Source organism: Raphanus sativus, chromosome 7 (assembly GCF_000801105.2).
Source record: "Raphanus sativus cultivar WK10039 chromosome 7, ASM80110v3, whole genome shotgun sequence".
Lineage (NCBI taxonomy): Eukaryota > Viridiplantae > Streptophyta > Magnoliopsida > Brassicales > Brassicaceae > Raphanus > Raphanus sativus.
Genome location: NC_079517.1, coordinates 24,688,330 through 24,716,142, shown reverse-complemented (window position 1 = coordinate 24,716,142; position 27,813 = coordinate 24,688,330). Strand labels below are relative to the sequence as shown.

General features: G+C 37.9%; 2 protein-coding genes across 3 annotated transcripts; one reads left to right on the top strand and one right to left on the bottom strand.

Moving 5' to 3' along the window:
* Positions 1–9,932: 9,932 nt before the first annotated feature.
* LOC108814336 (extradiol ring-cleavage dioxygenase) lies at positions 9,933–11,424 on the bottom strand. The gene is made up of 3 exons (XM_018586887.2): positions 11,073–11,424; positions 10,389–10,768; positions 9,933–10,317 (listed from the first exon to the last, which is right to left on the bottom strand). The coding sequence occupies exons 1-3, from the start codon at positions 11,307–11,309 to the stop codon at positions 10,125–10,127; spliced, it is 810 nt and encodes a 269-aa protein (XP_018442389.1). The 5' UTR covers positions 11,310–11,424; the 3' UTR covers positions 9,933–10,124.
* A 12,567-nt stretch (positions 11,425–23,991) lies between these two features.
* On the top strand, positions 23,992–25,704 carry LOC108815785 (uncharacterized). 2 transcript variants are annotated; one of them, XM_018588274.2, is made up of 4 exons: positions 23,992–24,394; positions 24,503–24,721; positions 24,806–25,024; positions 25,114–25,704. In XM_018588274.2, the coding sequence occupies exons 2-4, from the start codon at positions 24,643–24,645 to the stop codon at positions 25,665–25,667; spliced, it is 852 nt and encodes a 283-aa protein (XP_018443776.1). In that variant the 5' UTR covers positions 23,992–24,394; positions 24,503–24,642; the 3' UTR covers positions 25,668–25,704. The 2 variants fall into 2 exon arrangements, with proteins under 2 accessions (XP_018443776.1, XP_056846482.1); XM_056990502.1 differs by having other exon boundaries at positions 23,992–24,436.
* The last annotated feature ends 2,109 nt before the right edge of the window (positions 25,705–27,813 follow it).

Below are 27,813 nucleotides of genomic sequence, written 5' to 3'. Positions count from 1 at the left end.
AGAGTATTCTTTGGTTCAACGATGCTTCGGAGATCTGGAAGGATTTGCAGACGCGTTTTCACATCACGAACCTTCCTAGATCATACCAGCTTTCTCAGCAGATCTGGTCCCTCCAGCAAGGCTCACTGGATCTTGCTACTTACTATACTACCTTGAAGACTCTTTGGGATGAATTGGACGGTGCTAATTGTGTGACTACTTGTCACAACTGTGAGTGTTGCAAAGCCATGAATACTAAGGCTGATCATGCCAAAGTTATTAAGTTCTTGGCTGGTTTGAATGAGTCTTATGCAGTTATACGAAGTCAGATCATTATGAAGAAAAATGTACCTGAGTTATCTGAGATCTATAACCTCTTGGATTAGGATCACAACCAGCGGAATATCCTTCCCGTTCATAATGCTACTGCGTTTCAAGTCACTGCTACTACTCCTTCGGCTCCTCCTAAACCGGGTCGTCCTATTTGCTCACATTGTGGCTACAATGGTCATACAGTGGATACTTGTTACAAGATCCATGGCTATCCAGTCGATTTTAAACACAAAGGGAAGCAACAAACTGATAAACCTCAGTACAAGAAGCCGGCTTCTGCAAAGCCAGTGGTTGCTCAAGTTAATCTTGATGAAAATTCTTCAAACATGTTTAATACTCTCACTAAGGATCAGATTGAAGGTGTCATTGCCTATTTTAACTCTCAACTATCTTCCTCTCCAGCTCAAGTTAACTGTGTTTCTACTTCTTCTAGTGGCACTATCACCGCGTTACCTGGTATGGATTTCTCTTCTTCCACTCTATACTTTGTTGGAATGTTGAGGACAACAGGCAACTCTCTGTGTACTGAGTCTTGGATCATTGATAGTGGAGCAACACATCACGTTGCCCATGATCGGAATTTATTTGAAGAGTTATCTGATACAATGAACACCTCTGTTACCTTACCAACTGGTTTTGGTGTCAAAATTGTTGGTATTGGCAGAGTTAAATTGAGTGATTCCATGGTCTTGAATAATGTTTTATTCATTCCTGATTTTAGACTCAATCTTCTCAGCGTAAGCCAGACAACCAAAGATTTGGGCTATAGAATTGCGTTTGATCCTGACTGTTGCATGATACAGGATCTTACCAAGGGTCTGATGATTGGGAAGGGTGATCAGATTGCCAACTTACATGTGCTTGACGTTGCTGATATTGCAGTCTCAAGACCTCTTCAAGATCAACATGTTTCTGTCTCTGCTGTTGTTTTAGACTCTGTTTTGTTACATCATAGATTGGGTCATCCCTCTATGTTAAAAACCAATTCAATGCTTGATGTACTTGGTGCAAAACAAAAGAATAAAGGTGATTTTCATTGTGAGATTTGCCCACTTGCTAAACAGAAACGCCTTCCTTTCAAATCTAACAACAACATGACAGACAATCCGTTTGATCTTTTGCACATCGATGTTTGGGGTCCTTTCTCCACTCCTACTATCGAAGGCTACCGTTATTTCTTAACTATTGTGGATGATCATTCTCGCCTTACTTGGATATATCTCCTCAAAGCTAAGAATGATGTTCTATCTATCTTTCCTGACTTCCTTAAGATGATAGAAACTCAGTACAAGTCTGTGGTTAAGGCTGTGCGTTCAGATAATGCTCCTGAGCTGCGGTTTGAAGCTTTCTTTAAACAGAGAGGCATTGTTTCGTATCACTCTTGTCCTGAGACACCAGAGCAAAACTCTGTCGTGGAGCGTAAGCATCAGCACATTCTCAATGTGGCTCGTGCTCTTATGTTTCAGTCTCAGGTGCCTTTGGAATTCTGGGGAGACTGTGTTTTGACTGCTGTCTTCCTCATCAACAGGCTTCCTTCTCCTCTGCTGAAAGATAAATGCCCTCTGGAGATTCTTACTTCTAAAGCTGTTGATTACGATGGTCTTCGTGTCTTTGGATGCTTAGCATATTGCTCTACTTCTCCGAAGCAATGAACCAAGTTTCAACCTCGCTCTCGATCTTGTGTCTTTCTTGGTTATCCAGCAGGATTCAAGGGTTACAAGCTGATGGATTTGGACACTAACCAAATTTTTATCTCCAGGAACGTTATCTTTCAGGAAGATATCTTTCCATACGCTAAAGGGCAAGATGGCTCCTTTAGTGATGTCTTTTCTTCGTCATCAGTTCCGGTCATTCCTACTTCTACTGATGATTCTTTAGAAACTTCTCTACCTGCAGCATCTCCTAAACCTCCAGATGTGGCCTCTAGCTCCACTGCTCAAGTACCGTCTACTAAGAGAGTTTCTAAACTCCCCTCTCATCTTGAGGATTATTACTGCAATGTCAATGAGCTCGACAAGGACATTCCTTATCCTTTGTCTGCTTATTTGTCTTATGATAATCTCTCTGAGGAATATAAGGCATATATTTGTGCTGTTGCTCTTTATCCTGAACCCACAACTTTCACTCAAGCAAAGCGTTTTGAAGAATGGCTTGCTGCTATGAATGAAGAATTGATTGCCTTGGAGAAGAATGGTACTTGGACTGTTTGTTCTCTTCCAACAGGCAAGCACGCTATTGGTTGTAAGTTGGTTTATAAGGTCAAGATAAACGCTGATGGTGCTCTTGAACGCTACAAAGCAAGATTGGTTGCCAAGGGTTTTACTCAACAAGAAGGCATTGATTTTGCAGAGACGTTTTCTCCAGTGGCCAAAATGACTACCGTCAAGACTCTTCTTGCGGTTGCAGCTGCTAAGAACTGGCATCTTACGCAACTTGATGTTTCTAATGCTTTCTTGAATGGGGATCTTCATGAAGAGATCTACATGAAGCTTCCACCCGGTTACACACCAAGACAGGGGGAAACTTTGCCAGAAAATGTTGTATGTAAGCTCCACAAATCTCTATACGGCTTGAAACAAGCTTCTAGACAGTGGTTCTTGAAGTTCAGCAGCACTCTCTTGCGTTTGGGTTTCAAAAAGACCCATTCAGATCACACTCTGTTCATACGCAACATTGATGGTCATTACATAGCTGTTTTAGTCTATGTAGATAATATCATTATTGCTAGTAATGTGACAGATGATGTTGATCAGTTAAAGGAGGATCTTCAAAAGGCCTTCAAAATCAGAGACTTAGGTCCTTTGAAGTACTTCTTAGGTCTTGAGATTGCGCGTTCAGCTAAAGGCATTTCTCTTTGTCAACGAAAATATACTCTGGGTCTCTTGGAGGAAGCAGGTCTTATGGCTAGTAAACCTTCTCTTGTTCCGATGGATCCAAGTGTCAAATTGATTCAAGACTCTACTGAACCGCTTCTTGAGGATGCTTGTGCTTATCGTCGGCTTGTGGGGAAGATGATGTACTTGACGATAACTAGACCTGATATCACATTTGCGGTCAACAAGTTATGTCAGTACACCTCTGCTCCGAAGCCTTCTCATCTTCAAGCTGCTCTAAAGGTTCTTCATTACTTGAAAGGAACCATTGGCTTGGGACTTTTCTACTCCGCAGATCTCGTTCTTAAGGCATACACTGATGCAGACTGGGGCTCGTGTGCTGATACACGTCGCTCCACGTCTGGTTATTGTATGTTTCTTGGCAACACACTGATATCTTGGAAGTCCAAGAAGCAGAAAGTTGCGTCTCATTCCTCTGCTGAGTCTGAGTACAGAGCCATGGAGTTTGGTTCACGCGAAGTCATTTGGTTATATCATCTTCTCGCCGAGTTGCAGGCTCCACAGGCTGGTCCTATTCCGTACTACTGTGACTCAACTGCAGCGATACACATTGCTCACAACTCTGTATTTCACGAACGTACGAAACATATCGAACGGGACTGTCATCAAATACGCGACCGGATTGAAGCAGGCTATGTCAAGATGCTTCATGTCCGTACTCACAACCAGATTGCAGACATCTTCACTAAACCTTTGTTTTCTCCTCAGTTCTATTCTCTTGTGGGCAAGATGGCTCTCAAGTCGTTATATTTGCCATCTTGAGAGGGAATATTAGAGTAAACCGGTTTAGTCATTGTACGATTGGTTTAGCTATTGTGTGATTTGATTCCGGTTCAATTGTTTGTTACGTTAACCGGTTATCATTTCTCTATATATGTAAAACATTCCTTCTTTAGCAATCAATAAGAAAAGAAAGAGTTTGTTACATCGTCTTCTTCAATGACCCTCTAACACTAAGAAGGAAGATAGAGACCTTGTACATGGATTCAGGGAAACCACTGAAGTCGTGGATGGTTGAGTTGCAGAGAACAGTGTTGACTGATGGAAACTCGGTGTCCCAGTGTGCAGAGATGACTAAAATAGATTTGAGTTTGTGATGAAAAACTTTTTTGGACCATGATATGAAGAAGTGTCTAGCCTCCAAGGTGTCGTCTATGCTCATGAGATAAGAAGAATGTTTGATACACTCTCTCCATTGAATCTATCTATCTTACTCTCGGTGTGTTCTTGCTGATTCTTGCCTTTTTTTCAAAACGTTTCACCTGACCCAACTGAGTATTTTCTGCCTTTGTCCCACTCATATTTTATTATGTGGGTGGAAGAAAAAAGGAAGGGGCCACACACAACACCCACCTGACACAACTGATGATAGAATCAAGACAATCCCTTCAGATCAGATTCATCATCCATCATCTACATTTTGTTTGTTTCTATAATCGACCAAGTTCAATCGTCCATTAGTTTTTTTTCTTTTATTCAAACGTTTCACCAACACTATTTTAATTTTCTTCAGCCAACTATTATAGAATCACAAGCAAACTAATGTAAAGACTCAAGCAAAATAATAAGAATTCCTTCTCTTATTCAATCACTCAAACACAAAGTATCAAGCACACAAAAGCTATATGAAAGTCACACCTTGACTCCTCATCGACATCATCATATATATAGCTTATAGATAAGTCCTAATCCTATAACACAAACAAAACCTCAACACATTAGGATTAGGTCTTTATTACTTGCACACTAAGTTAGCTTAATGTTTAAGCTTAAGTCAACATTCTCCCCCTTAAGCTTAATCCTTTCTTCACTCACATCTTGAACTCCGATCAGTTCTCTCATCTCTTTAAACTTGGTTCTTCCAAGCGCCTTTGTAAGAATGTCTGCCTTTTGTTCTGTTCCCGGTATATGCTCGACTTCAACCAACTCATTTTCAACACACTCTCGAATGAAGTGAAACCGTCTATGTATATGTTTGCTCCGACCATGGAAAACAGGATTTTTAGTCAGAGCAATAGCAGACTTGTTATCCACTCGAATGACCACTCGTTCGCAAGCTTTTCCTATAACTTCACCTAGCAATTCTTGTAGCCAAATTGCCTGCTTCGCAGCCTCCGTAGCGGCCATAAATTCCGCCTCACAACTAGATAGAGCTACCACGTCTTGCTTTGTAGAACACCAAGTGATAGGGCTCTCACCTATGTAGAATATATGGCCCGTCGTACTCTTCCCGTCATCAGCATCAACGTTGTGAGAACTGTCACTGAAACCTTCCAACATTAGTCCTTTTCCACGCTTAAACCAAAGACCAAGAGTGCAGGTTCCTCGTAGATATCTTAATATCTGTTTCAAAGCGGCCCCGTGAGACTCTCTCGGGTCTTGCATATAACGACTGAGTACTCCTACACTGAATGATAAGTCAGGCCGTGTGTGCAACAGGTATCGGAGACAGCCTATGCTGCGTCGGTACTGCCCTGCATCTATCTTGCTTTCTTTATCAGCTTTAGAGAAAGCTGCATTCATCTCCATCGGAACAAGTGTTGCATTACACGAGCCCATTCCACATTCTTCCAGTATCTTGCGTGCATATCGGTCTTGTTTTAAGATAATACCATTGTTGCTTTGATGAACCTCTATGCCTAAATAGTAGGTTAACTTGCCAAGATCACTCATCTCAAATTTCCTTGACATCTCTTCTTTAAAATCCAATATGAGCTTGAGTGATGATCCAGTCACAAGTAGATCATCTACATATACCACTACAACAAGAAGATCTCCGTTCTTCTCCTTTCGATACAGTGAGGGCTCCTTAGAGCATCTCTGGAACTTCAGTTCTCGTAGTATCTGGTTTAGTTTGATGCTCCAGGCTCTAGGAGCCTGACGTAAACCATAGAGAGCTCGCTTTAGTCGGTACACTTTGTGTTCTTGTCCCTTTACAACAAAGCCTTCTGGCTGTTCTACGAACACTTCTTCCTTTAACTCACCATGTAGAAAAGCCGTTTTGACGTCTAGATGGTGAACTTCCCATCCATTAGATGCAGCAATAGAGATGATCAACCGTATAGTCTCAATGCGCGCCACTGGAGCAAATACTTCATCATAATCAACGCCATGTCTTTGAACATACCCCTTTGCTACTAATCTTGCTTTATACTTGCTGATGCTGCCATCGGCGTTACGCTTAATCTTGAATATCCATTTAAGCCCAATCGGTTTTACTCCTTTTGGCAAGTCAACAAGCACCCATGTATTGTTCTTTTCTATAGAGAAAAGCTCATCTTTACACGCATCAACCCATACCTTCAAATTCTTGGCTTCTCCAAAGTCGTATGGTTCATCGTTCACGAGCATCAGTAGTCGTTCACACTCTATTTCTGCGAGAATAACATAGTCATCTAGATACGACGGTTTAGTAGTTACTCTTTGTGATCTCCTTACTTGTGGTTGTATGTTTCCTTCGTCTTCATTATCAAGTTCGTCTCGGTTTTCACCATCAAGTTCTTCATCGTCTTCATCAATCTCGTAGATGTCATTGTTCACAGTTTCTTCTTGATCACTTGTTTCACTCACTCGCTTAGTCCTAATAATCAACTCTCCTCCATGCTCTGTTTTCTCTGTTTTATTTTCTCTGTTCCACTTCCATGCTCTGTTTTCGTCGAACCAAACATCTCTGCTCACTACGATTCTCCTAGTTGAAGGATTAAGTAGACGATAAGCTTTGGAACCAGGTTCCGTTCCCAAGTGTACGAGTTCTCTTGATCTGTCGTCTAGCTTTTTCCTTCCTGCAGCTTCAGTTCTTGCGTAACATACGCAGCCAAATACACGTAGATGACTTAGGTTTGGTTTGCGTCCTCGTAGAGCCTCATATGGAGTTGTTCCATCAAGTGATCTCGTTGTAACTCTATTAATAAGATATGTGGAATGTCTCACCGCTTCCCCCCAGAACTCGTTCGGAATAGTCATATGTTTCAAGATGCTTCTTGTCATCTCCAGAAGTGTTCGATTGCGTCGTTCTACTACTCCGTTTTGTTGCGGAGTGTAGGGAGCTGTGAGATGACGCTTGATTCCACTCTTATCACAATAATCTTTAAACTCGTTAGACAAGAATTCACCGCCTCTATCTGTTCGGAAAGTTTTAATCTTTCTTTGAGTTTCTTGTTCCACCATCTTCTTGAAAATCTTAAACTTCTCAAACGCTTCAGACTTCTCTCTCATCAATATTGTCCACATGTATCTAGTATGGTCATCAATGAGTACAAATACGTATCGTTTCTGAGCTGGTGTCATCGGTGATATGGGTCCACATAGGTCACCATGGACTAGCTCAAGTACCTCAGATGCTCTATACGAAGTTGATTGTGGAAACGATCTCCTCGTTTGCTTTCCGCGTAGACACGACACACATGTTTCTTCTTCAACTGTGATATTTGGTAATCCACCAACTATGTCTTTGTTAATCATCATCTTCATCTTCTCCTTATTGATATGGCCCATACGAGCATGCCACATCGTTGATGTACCTGCTGAGGATGTGTGTAAGCAGAGGGTTTGATCAGATTGCAACACGACTTTGTATAGTCTGTTCTTGGATCGAATTGTCTTCACCATCACGTCACCGTTGCGATCAAACAGAGTCAACGTCTCAGCTTTCATCTGTACTTCACATCCAACCTCAGTAGCTTGCCCCAAGCTCACTATATTGCTTTTCAAACCCGGAATATAGTACACATTATTCAGCACTTTCTTCACACCACTTTTGAATATAAACCTAATCGAGCCTCTTCCTTTTATGTCAATTCGAGAGTCATCTCCAAACCGGACCATACCAGTGATGGTTTCATCAAGGTCACAGAAGAATACACGAGTTCCACTCATGTGATTACTGGCGCCGTTGTCTAGATACCACACATTCATCTCATCAGAGTCAGCTTCAAAGGTTGTTGGGTTCACTTTGTTCTCATTAAGATACACCACTTCGTTCATCATCAGTTCATCTGCTTCTTGAGTATCTTCGTCCTTCTTCTCAGTCGTTTCTTGAAGCTTAAGTTGCTTATCTGGACAGTCAGATGCATAGTGACCAAGTTTATCACACCAGAAACAAGTGATATGAGAGATATCTCCACTTGCTCGATGTCGGTAAGCTTCTCTTTGAGATTGAAACGCACTTTGACGACCACGACCTCTTCCTCTCCATGATCCTCTACTGTTCCCTCCACGTCCACGTCCGTTATTGGTGTATCCACCATAGTTCTCATGCGGAGTATCAGCATACATGAGTTTAGTCTGGTCGTCGTTTGCTTCATCATCTTCCTCGCTAATTCTTTCTTCGTATACTTTCAATCTTCCCACAATATCCTCAAACGTTGTAGTTTTTAGGTCTAGCATCTGTTCAATGGAGGCCACTATCTGAATATATCTTTTCCTAGGTAGAGACTTAAGGAATTTTTTAACAATCTTCGGTTCCTCAATTATTTCTCCTAGTGCAGAAGCTTTAGATGAAATCTCAGATAACTTTCCAACGAAGGCATCAATAGTATCTCCATCTTTCATCTTTAACTTATCAAACTCAGACATAAGGGTGCATAATCTTGCTTCTTTAACCCTCTCAGCACCTAGATGTCGAGCTTTTATTGCATCCCATACTCCTTTAGCTGTTTCCAAATCTCCAACTTGCAGGACAAGTGCTTCTGGTATAGACTGGAAGAGATAAGCTATTGCCATATTGTTTTTCTTCTGGTCTTTGATCCCTGGATCAATTGTTTCCCAGACTTCACTTACCTTCAACGCAATCTTCATCTTCATGCACCAAACCGTGTAGTTAGTTGTAGTCAACATCGGAAACTTCACGGAGGTTTGTCCTGTCTCCTTGTTAGAGGTGGATTCCTCTTTTACTTCCGCCATAGTTATGTATTAGCAAGCTTTGAGAGATTCTTGTAATGGCTCTGATACCAAATATAGAATCACAAGCAAACTAATGTAAAGACTCAAGCAAAATAATAAGAATTCCTTCTCTTATTCAATCACTCAAACACAAAGTATCAAGCACACAAAAGCTATATGAAAGTCACACCTTGACTCCTCATCGACATCATCATATATATAGCTTATAGATAAGTCCTAATCCTATAACACAAACAAAACCTCAACACATTAGGATTAGGTCTTTATTACTTGCACACTAAGTTAGCTTAATGTTTAAGCTTAAGTCAACAACTATCTAATCCAACTCAGTGAAATTGTGACTGTGTTTGGTTATATAGCCTAATCTTTATTCGTTCTTTTGTGTTTTCTGTATTGAGATTAGTTTTCCCAGATTATATACTTGAGATCTTGAGAATTCCAAATTACTTTTTTAACCTAACACACACAGGAGACTTGTCTGTGCCTAGATTAAGATAAAGTGTTACACAGATCTGCTTCTCTGTAGTGACATATAACCAAAATTCTCCACTCATACATAAAAGCACTTCCAAGTTCTCACATGAAATTCTTATTAATAAAAAAAAAAAAAAGATAATCAAAAAAGAAGAAAAAGAGTTGACAAAATGTTTTATATGAGAACTTTGTGAAAAAATCATAAAAACACTATTATGATTGTTATCTTTTTTATATATTTAAACTTAGATACATGTCTGAATTATATTAAGATATTAATACTGTTTTATTTGAGAACTCCTTTAAAGTTCTAAGCAATGGATGTGCTCTAACATTTCATCCATTTTCATATATCAAACGCAATCCAATAAGGTATAAAGAAACCATTTACAAATTAGTTTTCTTCTCGTCATTGCATATCACAAAGATGATTTTTTTTATTTGCATACAAGGATCTGAGTTATTGAAGATAGATGAAATAGACCGGTTTACATTAAAAGTAGACACACACGACAAGTGAAGGAGATAGTCATGAAAATGTTTTCAAAGGGGAGTAGTGAAGCTATAAGAAGAATAAGACAGAGTACCAAGCTGCCAACTGGTGTGAATTTGCTCTGCCTTTGCATCACCTCCTGCTGCACCCAATGCAACGTGTAGCGGGTAAAAATGCTCAGGCCATGGATGCGCCATTTTCGCATTTGGAGCTTTCTCTTCCCAATCATTTACATCTCCATATCTGGAGCAAAACATAACACAATCATTCTTTCTAACATTAACCAGGAAAAAAAGATTATTAATTTATTATACCTTCCTTGAAGGAGAGAATCTCTGAGCCAGTGATCAAAAGCCAAAGCCCAAGGAACAGCTGAGCCATTAGCAATATTAAAGTCAAGCTTCCTCAAGTTGTGAGTAGCACTTCCTGATCCAATGATGAGAACACCTTCGTCTTTCAATGGAGCCAATGCTTTGCCCATGTTGTAATGGTAAGCCCCATTTTGAGATGACTGAACAGAGAGTTGGCAAATAGGTATATCCGCCCCTGGATACATCAACATAAGAGGAACCCAAGCTCCATGATCAAGTCCTCTGTTCTTATCTTCATCAACACGTGTCATTCCTCCTTCTCCCATTAACAGTTCTTTTACTCTCTTCCCTAATTCAATAGCTCCTGGTGCTTCATATTTCAGCTGTAAATTTCAAAAAGTGACCCTTTATGATAAAACTTGAAACTTTTGATGCAAGTAACCACAGAGATTGAAACTTTTGATATAATTGACCACGTAGGTTGAAACTTTAAGATACAAACCGACCATATAGATTGGAACTTTTGATTTAAACTGACCACATAGATTGAAAAATTTTGTTAAAATTGACCACAAAGGTTGAAAATTGATGTGTTGATCTGCCACTGAATAATATCTAGAATCTGGGTGAGACAAAAGTTAGGTTTCTTGTAAGAAAAAAAAAAGGAAGAGAGAGAGAGAGAGCGACCTTGTACATGGGATCAGGGAAGCCATAGAAGTCGTGGATTGTGGAATTGCGGAGAACGGTGTTGACGGTTGGAACTTTTGTGTCCCAATGTGCGGAGATGATCAGGATCGATTTGGGTTTCTGTGGCAAAACTTTGTCCTTCCATGACTTGAAGAACTGTCTCGCTTCCAAGCTATCGTCAATGCTCAATGTAGGAGAGCCATGAGATAAGAAGAACGTTTGATTCACTCTCTCCATTGAATGCTTTTGGTCAAATCTTGATTCTTGCTCTCTGTTTCAAACGTTTTACCAACCAACTCTTAAGGTTTCATTTCTTTTGTCCTTCCAATTTTTCTTTTAACCTACGGCCCCACCCACCAAACCCAAATGCGTGTTTTTTAAATATAGAATATCTGGTTGGAAACTCTGACACGGCATTGTCCCATCAAGCTCATCATTTTCACCAGATACATCATCAACATCTTGTTTTAGTTTTCTAGAACCAAACCTTAAAATTAGTTATCTCAGCAAATCAACTAACCAGACTTAGCTGGAAACGTGAATGCGTTTTTATTGGAGTACTAGAGGGTATACTTTTTGTTAAATATTTTTTTGTAAGAAAATTAATTTTGTATTTTTCGGTAACTATATTTGTGTTTTTCTTTGGAATAATATTTTTTTTTAAGTTAATAACTATTTTTGCATAATTTGTTTTTTAAAAGAAATATTAGTAAGTTTTTTTTGAAAATTGTATTGAATTGGAGATGTTGCAATATTATACATGTGTGCCATAGCCAATAAACCGAACCCGAAGAACCGAACTGAATCCGATCCAAAAAGATACTACCAAACTCGAATCGAAATTGATTAAATATTTGAACGGGTTTAAATTTTTGGTATTTAAAAAATCGAAACCGAACCCAATCAGAACCGAAATATTTCGGGTTCCCGAATGTATCCGAAATAAATTAATATACCTATATATATTAACTATTTTTAGATTTAATGTATATTAAAAAGCATCCAAATATATATGATACTTTTAAATTATCCAAAATACTTGAAAATATATACAAATAGTTAAAAGTACATGTCTAAATAGTTAAAATATACTTACAACACCAAAAATATTTAAAATATTTATTGATTCTCTATCCAAATATTCAAATCAAACCAATTTATATGTTAAGTTTGGTATTTTAACACATGCTATTCAAACTTATATGTAATCTATTATTTTATTTATAGATTTTGTGAAGTTTAAAGTATATAATGAATTTTAAAATTTTTAAAATAGTTTGAATTGGTTATCCGAACCTGAACCAAATCCGCAAGGATCCGAACCGAACCCGAATCAAAATTTATAAATGCCTGAATGGGGCTGAAATCTTTGTCCCCGAAAATCCAAAATCCGAATAGATCCAAACCGAACCCGAATGGATACCCGAACGCCCACCCCTAAACTATTTCATATATTTATTCTGAACTTTATAATTCTTTTAAAAAAAAAATTATATTTGTATTTTCTAACCATATTTTTGTTTTTTATACAATTTTTTTCTAAAATGATTATAAAAAGATTTAATCAATAATATTAAAATAGTTGGACCCTACCTATATCAATAGGTCATGATCCTATTTTAACAGTATTGATTAATGTTTTCATGAACTATTTTAGTTTGTCTATTAGATGTATTAAGATTTTAGGTGAGAGTTTTGACCCTCAAAAAGCATAATATTATTTTATGTAAATATTTATAGAGTTATTGTCTTTAAGGTTTAGTTTTTTATTTTATATCTATAATAGAAGGTGAGAATATATTTTATGTTATCATATATAATCAAATTTTTATCCTATTAAATATAATTTTCATTGTTCACAATGTTTAGTTTTTGATCTGCTAATTTTCACCTGTACAGTTAGTATAAATTTAATATGATATTTTTTTACTCAATAACCTAGGTTCTTTTAAATAAATCTTAAATCTTTAAGAAGGATCAAACAATTTGTATTACTATATTTGTATCAAAGTAGAATAATACATTTATTAAGTGATTTCTCTTAATTTTAGTTTATGTTTAAAGTTAGAAAATTTAAATAAGATAATTCTTTCTTATTATTTCTCTTGTTATTAATAAAAACTTTGGCAAATTTTTTTTTTAATATTTTGTTTATATATCCAAATTTATTTATTTTTTGTATTGAATATTTCAGATTGTAATTTTAGAACTTAAAATATTAATCAAAACCTGTTCTAGTGACTTTTGTTATTTAGACCTCATTTTCAAAATTCTCACAAAACAAATAGTTGTCTACTTATAATATTGCAGTTCTAATTATAATCTATGAAAGTTAATTCCTCTGTAAAAAATACATAATACGAAATCTCATAATGTCCACAATGTCTGATATAGTTTGTTTTTTAACAGTATTGATATTGATATAGTACGTGAATTAATGGTAAAGTTTAACCTATTATAATTTTTTGCTCTGATATATCTAACATATGTTCCTTTAACGTAGGGTTAGTGGGTTAGTTTACAGAAAAAAAAGAAATATAGGGTTAGTGGGTTACGGTTATACAGTTGCCTACGATTAATATGTATATCTTTATATAAAGAGAATAATATATGATTTTTAAATTAAGAGAATAAATAGTTGGACATAACCTTTATTAACTGGTCATGGTTCAACTTTAATAGTATTGATGATTTTTACAAGGTCTAGGAAATCATACTAATATGATTTAGATAAGGTTTTATATTGTTTTCCTAGACAGCTTTGGTTCTAAGTTTTCATATTTTCCAAATACTCTCTTGGTATAAATACCAAACAAAACTACATAAAAAATTCATTCATCATCATCATTTCGTTCCAAAATCGCAGTACAACACATCTTTCTTCATCGTCTGCTTTTCGTGATCTTTGAAATACAGACCATCCATCGAAAACATCAATCATCCTCTCATCATCAACAATGTCGATTACCCCTGCAACAAGCGAACTCAAATATAAGACGATTTCACCATACGGTTTATCATCGAATGACAATCCCTAAGTTGTTATCTCTCAATCACTTCTCAATGGATTGAATTACGGTGATTGGACCATAAACTTTCTTATGATAATTAGTTCACGGAATAATTATGGCTTTCTTGGCAGTCTCTTAAAACCGGTAGCCGATTCACCTCACCTTGAAGATTGGACAGCAAACAATCATCTCATCGTCGGGTGGATAAAACAAACTATTGAACCAAAGATCAGATCATCTATCTAATCTCAGGAGATTGCAAAAAAATTATGGGACATAATCAAAAACTCAGTCAAAAGCGGAGCACAACTTCAACAACTACAGAACGCGTTAGCAAATTGCAAACAAAGCGGGTCTCCAATTGATGAGTACTTCAGCCGTTTATGGGACGGGATCACTGATTGTATGAACTCAAAGCAATGTAGCTGTGGCAAGTGCGAAGATGACTTGAACTCAGCAAAGGACCAAGAAACAGACATGCTACGAGTTCATGATTTCCTATGAGGATTGGACAATGCTACACATGGAAAAATACGCTCTCAGATTTTCGCCATCTCACCTCTTCCTGATCTTGATAGCGTTTATCAAACAGTCTCACAAAATGAAATCATCCGATCTTCCATAACTCCAGAAAATTCTATAATGGGGTTTGCTTCTCAAGGTCGACAACAATCTACAAAATCAAACTCATCTTGTCCAGTCAACAAAGATCATACTCGACAATGCACTGTCTGTGGCCGAACAGGACATGAGGTTCAGGTTGTTTCACGGTTATTGGCTATCCCGACTGGTGGGAAGGAAGTCAAAAACCCAGGGTTCCTAACCGATCAACAACAACAAAACAAGTTGAACTAGTAAAAGGCATTATGCCAAAGGCTAATACGGGGACTGTTGCTAAAACAAACGCCGCAAAGGTCCAAGCTAACGTAACTATTACTGATGCAGATCGACAAGGTCTAAGTGGAATCACTGATGAACAATGGAACATTTTTCAAAATTTAATAAACAAATGAACAATCAATGAGCATCTAAAGGGTAGAAATACTGAATGTGTATGGATCCTAGATACAGGCTACACACCATATGACTGGCCGTCTTGACACAATGGAGAATAAACACGACATTACACATATACCAGTACTCTTACCTGCAGATTCTGAGGCAATGGCTTCTAAACAAGGAACCGTCTAACTTACACCGAAGCTACACATTGAGAATGTGTACTATGTGTGGGAACAAAAATTCGCACCATCGATTTCCGTAAATTAAGTAAAGCTAGGAAACCTTAATTTTCCTTGAGGTCCCAGATTCTCAGCTAGAACCAACGACAAATGACCAAATAAATGCAAAAAATACGAAAAGATAAAAAACGAATTTAGAAAACAGTAGATCTTTATTTCAAATTTGCGTATGAGCATTCTAGAGACAAAAGCATACACGAATCAGATCAAAGTCTTTTCCTTTGATCACAAACGAATCAATAAATTATCAGTGATCAGTGCATGTTTAGAAAAACTCAGATCAAAGTCTTTTCCTTTGAAAACAAACGAATCAAAAGATTTTCTAGCACATAAATCGGTTTGTTGCAAATTATGATCAAATGACTTTTCAAGAGAATGAAAACCTTTGTTATGTTTCAAGAACTGATCAAAGCTCAAAATAATTCCAGATTTGATGCCATTGACATTTTGAAAACATTGTTGATCAAGAAGGTCATCAGGTTTAAAAAATTTAAAAGAATTAAACATGTTTTCAAAAACAGATTTCGAAACACAAAATTCTTTAATCTTTTCAAGACCAAAACGAGTTACATCATGATAACTGATCTTCACAAACATATCAGGAAGAAAATTAATTAGATCAGATTTCTCACAGTGCTTTTGAAGATCAGGAGACAAAGGGGTAGGAGACAAAGGGCCGGGATCAAAACAAAGATGGCTCTCCATGGCGATGGAGGTGGTGCTTGTGGTTTCTTCATCAAGGATGGGATCAAGATCGTCTCCCTCATCAAAGATGGGGCCTAGATCATCATCCAAGAGTTCTCTAGAGTCAAGACGTGGCCCTTGATGTGGATAGTCCAGTGGCTCTTCCTCAAAAACCTGTGGAGACAAAATAAGACTACTCGGATGCTCTGGTTGCAAAACGGTTAGTTCTACAATAGTCTGCTCATTATCAAGAATAAACTCAGGTTCAATAGAAGGAAGATCACAATTTTTCTCACAAGAAAACAAGCTTTCAATTGGCTCTTCATTAGGTTCATCAAAGATAGGCAAAGAATCTGAAAAATCTTTAAACTCTTCAACATGGGTTTCAGATTTACCTTTAGGTTTTTCACTGATGAACAATGATGGCTCAGCTACATGTGCACGTGTGGATGTGCTCTTCTTATGGACCTGGTTGATGTCCTTGAGGGCTTTCATCATTCCCTTCTCAAAGTTATTACAAAACTCTTGGACATCAAACTGGAGCAATCGCCTCTTTGGATCAGCCACATCTCTAGATGGTCTAGAATGCTCTCTACATCTTTGGTTTGGCTTTTCCTGCACACTCACAAACTCATCAAAATTATTCAAAGGATATTTAGATGGAGTTTGAGAGACAGAATGGCGTGGGGGCTTCTCCTTGCTACTTCTCCGGTGAAGACCAAACATTTTAACCTGAAAATCTCAACACAAAAGTTAGTAGATAAAATTCCTCACTCTCTCAAGTGTTTAATCTCACCCACTCAAGTGTTTTCTCTCAGACTTTATGGTGATCACACAAGTTTCTTCTCAAGGTTCTAAGAGAACAGATCAAGAATCCCAATGGGCAAATCCAAGCAAGATCAAAGTGTTTAAGATAGAAAGATAAGAGATTTAAAGGGGAACCCGCCTTAACCACCTCAAAGGCCGGATTTCTCTTCGGCCAGCAGGCTTTCTCTTCCACCACCACACCACAAACAAACAAACTTTGAAACTTTTTTTTTTTTATAATCTTTTCTTTTTTTTTTTTTACTGCATAAACTTAGATCTTATTTTTTTTATGGGGGTAATGAGGGGCCCGGGTTCAAGATAGATAGATGAAGAAGTGTTTAGAAGTAATGGAGAGATGAGAAAAATAGATAGAAATAGAGTTACCGGAAGAGTGGCTCTGATACCAAATGATAGACCCAAGGAAAGGCACTCGTCCGGTAAGGGGAGATATGGACTCTGATCCGGAAGGATAGAGAACTGGTGGGATGAATGTTGACACAATGGGATGCGGAAAGGCCCAATGATACTACCAGACTTCGATCGTTGCCGGATGTGACGCACCGGTCCAACAAAAGAAGGATCGAGACTTGGAGATAACCTCACCAAGAAACTAAGAAATGTTCAACCAAGAACAAAGAGAGAAAATCTCAAAAGAAAGGAAAATCAATGTGATTAAAATGATCAAAGTGTTTACATATTTATACTACTTTGAGTCAAAGAAAGAAATAAAGAAAGTGCGGAAAAACATTGCATAGAAAATCGAAATTTGACTAGATCTAGTCAAAGTGTGGAAAAAAAAGAAAGATTAGTCAAAGTGTGGATTCTGATGTTGACTAGTCCAGATTCAGAAAAATGTCCAGGTTCATGCTGGTCGTGCTGGTCCATGGTGGGAATGATTAGGATGCACGCCGGACGATCCACATAACCCGAATTCGCGAGAACTGAAGATCACCTGATTTGTAAATTGCATAACTTCCACATCTGAACTCCGTTTGATCTGATTCTTCGTCGAGGAGCTCCGTAATTGAGTTGAGCACATTCTCCAAGTGGTTTTACGCGAAGAAACATCATGGTTTAGAAGATATGCTTCGAACAATGAACGTATGTCTGTGTTCCTTCTCGGGTGGTTTGATGGTCGAACCAGTTCGGGAGATTGAACCAACTTGCTCAGCTCGTCCATGATAGTGTCAGTCCAGCTCACTTGAGTATTCAGCTCATCCAAGATTGCATAGATGATAAGGGAATTGGCATAATCTGATGAGAAAACCTCGGCTAGGTCTAGCTGGTCGACAAGGTTGCCACCTTGGACCGTGTCCGTGAACCAAAAAGGACGGTGCTCGATTTTGGTTCTATCAACAGGGGACAGTGTAGTTGAGGTTCAAAGGAGAAGCTGGTCGGGACTGATCCTACTCGCCATTGGGAGAGTTGGATGTGATTCATCCATCTCGCCTGATGGTGGGTCGGAAGATGCTGGTTTCGTTGTTTTGATGCTTGGGAATACACATAAAACAAGTTTAAATTACATTATTATATTAATTATTTTGAAATCGCAAGAACGCTGAGAGAGAGAGACAGAGAGAGAGAGAGAGAGAGAGAGAGAGAGAGAGAGAGAGAGAGAGAGAGAGAGAGAGAGAGAGAGAGAGAGAGAGAGAGGAGAGAGAGAGAGAGAGAGAGAGAGAGAGAGAGAGAGAGAGAGAGAGAGAGAGAGAGAGAGAAGAGAGAGAGAGAGAGAGAGAGAGAGAGAGAGAGAGAGAGAGAGAGAAGAGAGAGAGAGAGAGAGAAGAGAGAGAGAGAGAGAGAGAGAGAGAGAGAAGAGAGAGAGAGAGAGAGAGAGAGGAGAGAGAGGAGAGAGAGAAGAGAGAGAGAGGAGAGAGAGAGAGAGAGAGAGAGAGAGAGAGAAGAGAGAGAGAGAGAGAGAGAGAGAGAGAGAGAGAGAGAAGAGAGAGAGAGAGAGAGAGAGAGAGAGAGAGAGAGAGAAGAGAGAGAGAGAGAGAGAGAGAGAGAGAGAGAGAGAGAGAGAGAGAGAGAGAGAGAGAGAGAGAGAGAGGGGGAGGGAGAGGGAGAGAGAGAGGGAGAGAGAGAGAGAAGAGAGAGAAAGAGAGAGAGAGAGAGGAGAGAGAGAGAGAGAGAGAGAGAAGAGAGAGAGAGGGAGGGAGAGAGGGAGAGAGATAGAGAGAGAGGAGAGAGAGAGAGGGAGAGAGAGAGAGAGAGAGAAGAGGGAGAGAGAGAAGAAGGGAGAGAGAGAGAAGAGAGAGAGAGAGAGGAGAGAGAGAGAGGGAGAGAGAAGAGAGAGAGGGAGGGAGAGGAGAGAGAGAGAGAGACGGGAGAGAAGAGAGAGAGAGAGAGAGAGAGAGAGAGAAGAGAGAGGAGAGAGAGGGAGAGAGAGAAGAGAGGAGAGAGAGAGAGAGAGAGAGGGGAGAGAAGAGAGGGAGAGAGAGGAGAGAGAGAAGAGAGAGAGGGAGAGAGAAGAGAGAAGAGAGAGGAGAGAAGAGAGGAGAGAGAGAGAGAGAGAGAGAGAGAGAGAGAGAGAGAGAGGGAGAGAGAGAGAGATCTTGGCGGCATAGGAGAAAGAACGTGAGATGAGGGAGCCAGCTTTAGGGTTATGTGTAGCAGGGTCATTTTTGTCATTAACCTTATTTGACTGAATCAGCTGCAGCTGGATGCATGGTGAAGACTCAGCCAGCTTTTAAAAAAAAATCAGCTGAGTTTTCGAAACTCACCCAGGTGATCCATCTGGATGTACCAGATAAATAGACTATACGAACATCGATACTCACCTTCACCCAGATGGATCAGTCGACTGAGCTAACGAACAGCACCTTAGCCGTTACAAATTTTATACGATTAATTTGAACTTTTACGAAAAAGACTCTTTGCGGATTTTACCGTAAAACTTCAACGGTAAATCCAATCGAGAAGAGACAGGGATAGTGTAGTCGAGTTTCGAAGGAGAAGCTGGTCGGGACTGATCCAACTCGCCACTGGGCGAGTTGGATGTGGTGCATCCAAATCGCTCAATGGCGAGTGGGATGTGTTTCATTCACTCGCCTAATGGCAAGTTGGATTGTTAGATCCAAATCGTCACTGGGCGAGTTGGATGTGGTTTGTCCAACTTACCAAATGGCGAGTTAAATGAGGTTCCTCCAACTCACCATTGGTTGGTTCCAACTCGCCATTGGGAGAGTTTGATGTGGTTCATTCATCTCACCTGATGGCGGGTCAGACGGGTCAGACGATGCTGGTTTGGTTGTTTTGATGCTCGGGAATCATTTATTCGAGGAGTTTGTCGTGTAATACTCTTTAAAATATGATGGTTTAGTTTTTCGTATTTTTATTTTCTTTTTAGAAGAGTTTCTCGGGAGCTTTCAGACATCGATTCTGTCGTAGCCAATTTTGCCCCAACACTATGTGGCGGGATTCACATTATCTCATCTCGTTTGGACAACTCATTATAGAAAATTTTTTAGTTGGGCAAGTTACTGATAAATTGATGGTTTTACCAGACTGTACCTCGAGGATGCTGATTGGAGCGGGTGAAAGAGAGGGAGAGGGATTGTACCGATTTCGAAGGATATAGTCAATGGGTCACTCCAGACAACTGTTTTAGAAGATTCATTATTATGGCATTGTCGTCTTGGGAATCCATCTTCCCGGACCATCGGTATTATCTCACATTCATCTTCTGCACGCAATACTGGTCTTGTGATATTTGTTTTCGAGCTAAACAAACTCGACAAAGTTTTCTGTTAGCTTTCAAAATGCAAAAGAGATTTTTGAATTAATTCATTGTAATTTCTGAGGACCATATCAAACAACGCCTTTTTGTGGTTCTCTTTACCTCTTAACAATTGTCAATGATCATTCACGAGCTGTTTGGCTATATCTCTTACCTAACAAGACGATGGTGGCTCAACAGCTTAAAGACTTCTTAGCGCTAACTGAACGACAATTCTCTACGAAATTCAAAACCATACAGAGTTATAACGGGACAGAATTCATGTGTCTTACACAATTTTTCAAAGAACAAGGCGTGGTTCATGAAACCTCATGTGTTCACACACCACAAAAAAACAGACGAGCTGATCGTAAATACCGTCATATTCTGAATGTAGCGCGCACCTTACGATTTCAAGCAAATCTGCCAATAGTGTTTTGGGGTGAATGTGTCTTAGCCGCTGGTCATCTCATCAACCGCACACCTTCGTCAAGTGCTCGAGCAGAAAAAGCCATTCAAATTATTACATGGCCAACCTCTAAGATTGTCGCATATCCGAGTATTAGGATGTCTCGCCTATGCTCATAATAAAAAATAAAGGGAGACAAGTTCGCCACACGAAGCCGGCGGTGTATTTATCTGGGCTATCCTTCGGGGACTAAGGGATGAAAACTTTTGACATAGAAACTGAAACTGTTTTCATCTCACGAGACGTATAATTCTAGGAAGATGTATTTCCTTATCAGTCATCATCACCAACGGAAAACCCGACTTCCATCTCTTTACCATCCTCAAGAAACGAGACAGAGAATGTCGATGATACTATAGTTCCTGCTACACCACTACCATCTGCCCCAGAGAGCTCCGAAACAGAACACGATGGTGACTCTGTTTTTTCAGAAACAGAGCATGACAGCGACTCAGTTATTTCGGAAATAGAGCAACCTGAGAAACCTACAACAGAACCAGAACAGTTGGGACGAAGACATAGGGCACGCATGCCATCTACACGACTTTGAAACTTCATCATTAACTCTGTCACTGCAATCCCCTCTACTCCCTCTCCCCCGTCCTCCATCCCAGTGACATCCTCAGGTTCCTATCTCTTTTAAACATCGCAGCTATATTTATCGCTTTGTCAATCAACATTGGACCAAAGTATTTCAAGTAAGCCATGAAAGACAAAGTGTGGTGTGATACCATGAAAGCTGAAATCGAAGCTCTTGAAAGAAACCATACATGGGATCTTCACACAAGAAAGCTCTCGGATGTAAGTGGGTGTATACAATTAAGATTCATTCTGATGAGACTATTGAACGATGCAAAGCTCGCTTCGTAGTATTGTGAATAATAAGAAAGAAGGGTTCGATTACACAGAGACATTCACTCTTATAGCAAAGATGACGACGGTTAGTTTGTTTTTGGATATTTCGGCCAAGATGAATCATGAGATTCACCAGATAGACGTTCATAACACGTTTCTTCATGGAGATCTCCAAAAAAAAATCTATATGAAACTCCCACTTTGTTTCTCTCAACCAAACGACAACCATGTTTGTCGACTCCGTAAGTCATTATACGGTCTCAAACAAGCACCTAGATGTTGGTTTGCAAAACTGGTTAAGGCTCGTCTCAAACACGGGTTCTCGCAAACATACTCTAATCACTCTTTGTTCGTCTATTCCACCAAAGGAGTTGTTCTTCGGATTTTCCGGCAATTTCTTCACAAGTTAGACATCAACAATATTTATGCTCCAATTTGAAGGGGTATTGGAATATGATTTCTACAAGATTTAAGAAATCATACTAAAATGAATTAGATAGGGTTTTATATTGTTTTCCTAGATAGCTTTGGTTTTAAGTTTTCCTATTTTCCAAATACTTCTCTTGGTGTAAATATTAAACTTCATTCTCAATAATCTATACTATTAAAGCAGAATCCCTCGTAGGATTCTACCCTTAATTTTTAGAGATAATTACATTAGAATGTCATTCCTTTATTTTAGTTAACAATTTTAATTATTTATTTACATAAATAGTTACCATATTTTGTGGAGATTCTAATCTTTTGGAACTGAATGCAATAGTAATATAACAATAAATTTCAAACGTGATAGATTCAGTGTAGTTTCGAAAATGCATAGTTAACCGGCTTGATTTTGTTAGGGTAAATAATTTGATAATTAATTTGGACCATGAAACAAGACAACGTCTTAGCTCCTTCCACTTTTGTTTAATCAGGTTAACAAAATATGCCACATGTAATTGACTCAATAATTAAAAGTAATTATGTAAATGAAAATAAAATTTGTATCTTTTTCAAAATAAAAAATAGACTTTGTATCTACTGTTTCTATTATCGTGACAAAAAAAAATCAACTGTTTCTATTACGTTTGTACCTACAATAGATTAGTTATCTATATTATTGAAGCAGATGACTGTTTACGAATTTTCTCTTGAAATTTTTAAGTAATTACAAAAATTGTATGTACCTTTTTCCCAACATTGTTTGCAACCAATCAAAAGTCATTATTTTGCAATTACATTAAAGAGTAGTTAATATAATTCAGTTTTTAGCCTTTTTGAAAATTTTGTTTCCTAAATGTTTGCATCATACCTTTCCAAAAAACTTTAACATTATTAATTATTTGATAGCATTTTATTAAATAAAACCTCAAAATAAAATCAAGTTGAAATAACAAATAATTAAATCAAAAAATCATAATACGTGTCTTTATTATCTCAACTCCTTAAAAATAGTTTCATTTAAAATAAAAACTAAATCACATAAACTAAATTTAATAAAATTATAGAAAATATTTTGAAACGCACAAATGAATTTTTTCAATACAAGAATGTTGAAGATATAAGATATTTTATTTAAATTTAAAAAAATCAGTGTAAAATAAATTTAACTTCGGTTTAAATAAATAAAATCATATTACGGATTAGAATTATTTAGAGTCTTCCAAAATTTAGTTATATTGAAAATAATAAAAATAAATCATATAAGTAAATTTAAGATAAATTTCATAAAAATTTAAAATATATAAATTATCAAAAATCATAATTTTTATTATGTAAAATAATTTTCCAACAAAATATATACCCGTTTTTTTAAGGACGGATCAAAATCTAGTATTCAAGTTAAATTTGATCCCAAAAGTTAACTTTGATCTCAAACTAAGACTTGTCAGTTTTGCTGTAGCCTAATCTAATTATTACTCTGTTGTAATGAGATTAGTTGTCTCGGATTAACAAACTTGATACGAAAATCTATACTATACTAAAAGGCTAATAAGATCAAAGGAGAAGACGTCCACGTCAGCAAGTTAATTCAGACCAATAGGAGAGGAGCTTTCGTCCACGTCAGATCCGTTATTTAGCTCTGATGGGCTTCAACCGCATTTCGTTTCTGGGCTTCGACATATGGTGGCCCATCAAGATAAACGCGAGATCCTTCTTCCTCATTTTCTCCAAACCTTAATTTCGTAGATCGTTCCTGAAATCCTTTCCTCTTCCCCTTCTTCGATTCCGTTTCACGATCTGGTCTACGATCAATCAATACACACTCCACTTCGTTTCTCCCTTTAATCTCATTTATGGATTCTCTTCTCTTCTCTCACTCCGTTTTTCTTTATAAAACTCTTAATCCGAATTTTGTTTCGATCAAACTTGGTTGTCTCTCTCATTAGTCTACTGTGATGAGTTCCTACGTAGTATCGACGATTTCCGGTGATCCTAATTCGAGTAAAGCAAAAGGCGACGATGCGGACTCCTCTTCCGGTGCGAGCAAACACATCGGCAAACCGGTGTTTCTTCCGGCCTCACCATCGACGATCCCAACTCGGAGAAAGCAAAAGGTGAACGACGAGTTTCAAGAGGCTCGAAAAGAGATGATTAAGGTACAAAACAAAAACAATATAAATCTGTATGCCATTTTAACTAATCATATTACTTTGATGTGGCAGTTCTGGAATGAGAATGAGGATTTGTTGAGTGGAGGGAGATAAGAGTGAAGAGGATTGGGCACTTAAACACGAAGCCGTTTGTGCTAGCAGTGAAGAAGAAACTTAGATGAGGTTCAAGAGAAAAAGCAGGGATAAAAGCTATGGAGTTGTGCTCATTTTGGGAAGGACAAGTTGGAGATGTCGAGATCGAGCAGAAAGCCCTTAGCTCTCCTGAAGTTGGTACGTACGTTCCTTCAATCTTTGTTTTTTTTCTTTGTTGAAAAATCATATACTTATGGGATAATAATAATAATATATAAACAGGAATTGGACCGTATGTGGAAGTAGCGTTCTACCATAAACGTTCAAGAACTCTGTTAGTCACTGATGCTGTGATCTTCGTCCCGAGGAAGCCGCCATCAAGTATCAGCAGCGAATCATTGCTGGCTTCTGCTAAGAACGGACTAGCTGTGAAGATACTTAGCAATGGCAAACAAGTACCTAATGACCCTGTTGTTGATACCCCAAACACCCGCCAAAAAGGTCTCTCTGCTAACAACTTTCTTGAATTTCAAATTCAAACAAAAATATCTCGATGTAGCCTCTCTTTGTTAAACTTAATAACTATGCAGGATGGGAGAGAATGGTACTGCAAATCCTGTTTCTTGGTCCTTCGAATCTCTTGGAACCAAATGCAAGCTTTGCACAGATGTCACAGAAGCTGATCGTTTCGCCCATTGTCAACACTCTGGTCTTTAGCAAAGTCCCTGAGAAGGCGAGGGACTGGATTGATGAGATAGCGAGTGAGTGGAGGTTTAAGAAGATAATACCAGCTCATTTCGAGGCTCCGGTAAACGCAGGGAGGTCAGAGTTTCTAGCTGCATTTGGGTTTCTGGATGATCTTCTAGGTGAAAGATATGTAAACCGTCCTCCTTCCCTCTCTATTCTCTTCACTTCACTGATGGGTAAAGCTGCAAGCTATTTTCCTCCGGATGACATGAGAACTCTCTCTTCTCTTGATCAGTTCTTAGTCTCTGTTGGTGCTGTTAAAAAGACCAACGAAGATGATGGAATAAAACAGTGTTTTAAGAATATAGAAACGATTTGGTCTTGTAATTTACTTGTGTCTCTTAGTATTCAACAAGTTCTGAATCATCACTTGCAGCAAGCTAGAAAAGAGATTTGATTTTATACTTTTATATTTAAAAAAACGTTCAACACTTTTTTTGATCCTGCATCAGTAAACAATCTAAAACCAAACAACAAATCTGTCACTCTCTCTTACATGATTGAGCATACACATTTGTTCATCTTGGGATCACCATCTTTAGGCTTCTTTTCTGTTCCAAACATATATAAAAGAAACAAATGTCAAGTCGAGAAATGAGTTTTGAAAAGCTTTTAAGTAGAGGCTGTGTTTTATTTTAAACAGAGGTTCGATGATGACATGCATTGTGGTAACAGCGTCTATTAAAGTAGAGACAGGGCTTCGGTAGTCTTTAACCGTCTTCCTGTTCTCCAAAACTTTCCCTGCACTTATCAACTTGACCTCTTTCACTGCCCTCGGTCCATTTTCCTTCTCTAGCTCGAATCAAGCACAGACAGAACAAATGACAAGTAGGGTTGATCTGTAACAAAGAGTTGGTTGAGCACAACATTGCTATTTATGACAGTGATCCTTTTCTAGCTATTCAAGACTCGAGAGGGCATGATGTCTCATATTAATCAAACTAGAAGCATTGATCCAAGAAACATTCAAGCCTTTACAAAATCTCAAAAGACAATAAGAACAGACCGACCTCTTGGCCACTGAGAGATGACAGTCTCCTTCAAGGCAGCAACAGTGGTAGCATCGGGAATGATTTAGGACCGATATCAGAACCGTTGTATAAGCGAAACTTGATCTCTCGCCTCACTGTGCAGCGAACGAAAAATTATAAATAGCATGATGTTCAATGTTTTATATCAGCTAATACTTGGTAGAGTTGGTTAAATCAAATCGACTAAGCTGTACTCATGTATGGCTTATCAGGCCAAAAGACAGCAAGCAATAAGTACCACATGATGGTGCTATGTCACCTCCTATGGTCTGATCCTGAAGATATTGTTGATGGTTGGGGATTGAGTTCTCGGGGTGTTAGATTCCTTTTTGACGGCAGTGTGTCACATCTTTTAACCATACAAAACACCATATACTATATGGATCAAGCCCACAACATAGACAACACCAGAACATGTTAGTATCACATTTTACCGTGCTTCTCTGCCCACTTCATACTCTGCTTGTGGATATCTATCTAGATGGTTGTTTAAAGGCTATGTATTGAAAGAGACAATTATGTGAACATAACGAACTAAGAGCAGCCTCCAGTAAAGGTGAAGAAGTCGGGGATGAATGCTTATATGATTAACTTGCTACCCAGGTATGTTGCCACATTCGCAATTTGACTGTAACAGCTTAAAGATCACATTTACTTTCATACAGGCATGTCTAATGTATTTTTGTAGTCAGGTCACAAATACTCTTCATATGTCAATGTGCCTTCATGGTCGCTGTAATTTCCTTTTTAAGTTTCTACTTTCAGACTCTAGCTTCTCCCATGTGATATACTAAGCGTTTATATAGAGTATAATTTAGTATCAGAGTTCTTAAACAATGTTATTTCAAGCAAGTGTATGTTTCGTTTCTTAGATGCATGAACGATGATTAAGCATGATTAGTCATCAAACTGAAAAGATGAAAAGACAAATTGGCAAAAAAAAAAACTGACTGTATGAGTACATCAAAACTGATTTTTTTCCACTGTCATAAAAACATATAAACAGAATTTAATAAATACTTTTAACGACGTCCACTGAAGTACCAAAATATAATATAAATGAATACAAGGAAATAAAGATATTTTTGAAACATAATATCATTTTTGGAGTAACAAATATCACTCTAAATTGAATAAATATTTATATTCAAAAAAAAATTAAATTTGAAAACTCCATAATACAGATAATTATATAGACACGATAATAAACAACTAAGTGCTATGCCCGCATATGCGGACTCAATCATTTTATAAATAATTATTAAAATATGCATTATATATTTAAAGACTACCATACTAATTAAATTTTAATTTTTAACCATTTTAATTTTCTATGATTATTTTTCTGTTTCATTATATTTTTAAAACACCACTAGAATCTATAAGATTAAGCTACATATCAAACATACAATAAAGTATACTAAAAAGACTAAGAAATCAAAATTTCATTTTTTAAACTCTCATTACATTTGTAAATTACCTTTCTAAACTATAATTACGCATGAAACTACT

Bases quoted from the DNA above. Each gene is read 5' to 3' on its own strand.
- LOC108814336 (XM_018586887.2), bottom strand. From the start codon at position 11,309: ATGGAGAGAGTGAATCAAACGTTCTTCTTATCTCATGGCTCTCCTACA. The intron at 10,769-11,072 runs GTCGCTCTCTCT...TGAAATTTACAG, and splicing joins TCCCTGATCCCATGTACAAG to CTGAAATATGAAGCACCAGG. The intron at 10,318-10,388 runs GTATAATAAATT...GTTTTGCTCCAG, and splicing joins GATTCTCTCCTTCAAGGAAG to ATATGGAGATGTAAATGATT.
- LOC108815785 (XM_018588274.2), top strand. From the start codon at position 24,643: ATGGAGTTGTGCTCATTTTGGGAAGGACAAGTTGGAGATGTCGAGATC. The intron at 24,722-24,805 runs GTACGTACGTTC...ATATATAAACAG, and splicing joins CCTTAGCTCTCCTGAAGTTG to GAATTGGACCGTATGTGGAA. The intron at 25,025-25,113 runs GTCTCTCTGCTA...ATAACTATGCAG, and splicing joins CCCAAACACCCGCCAAAAAG to GATGGGAGAGAATGGTACTG.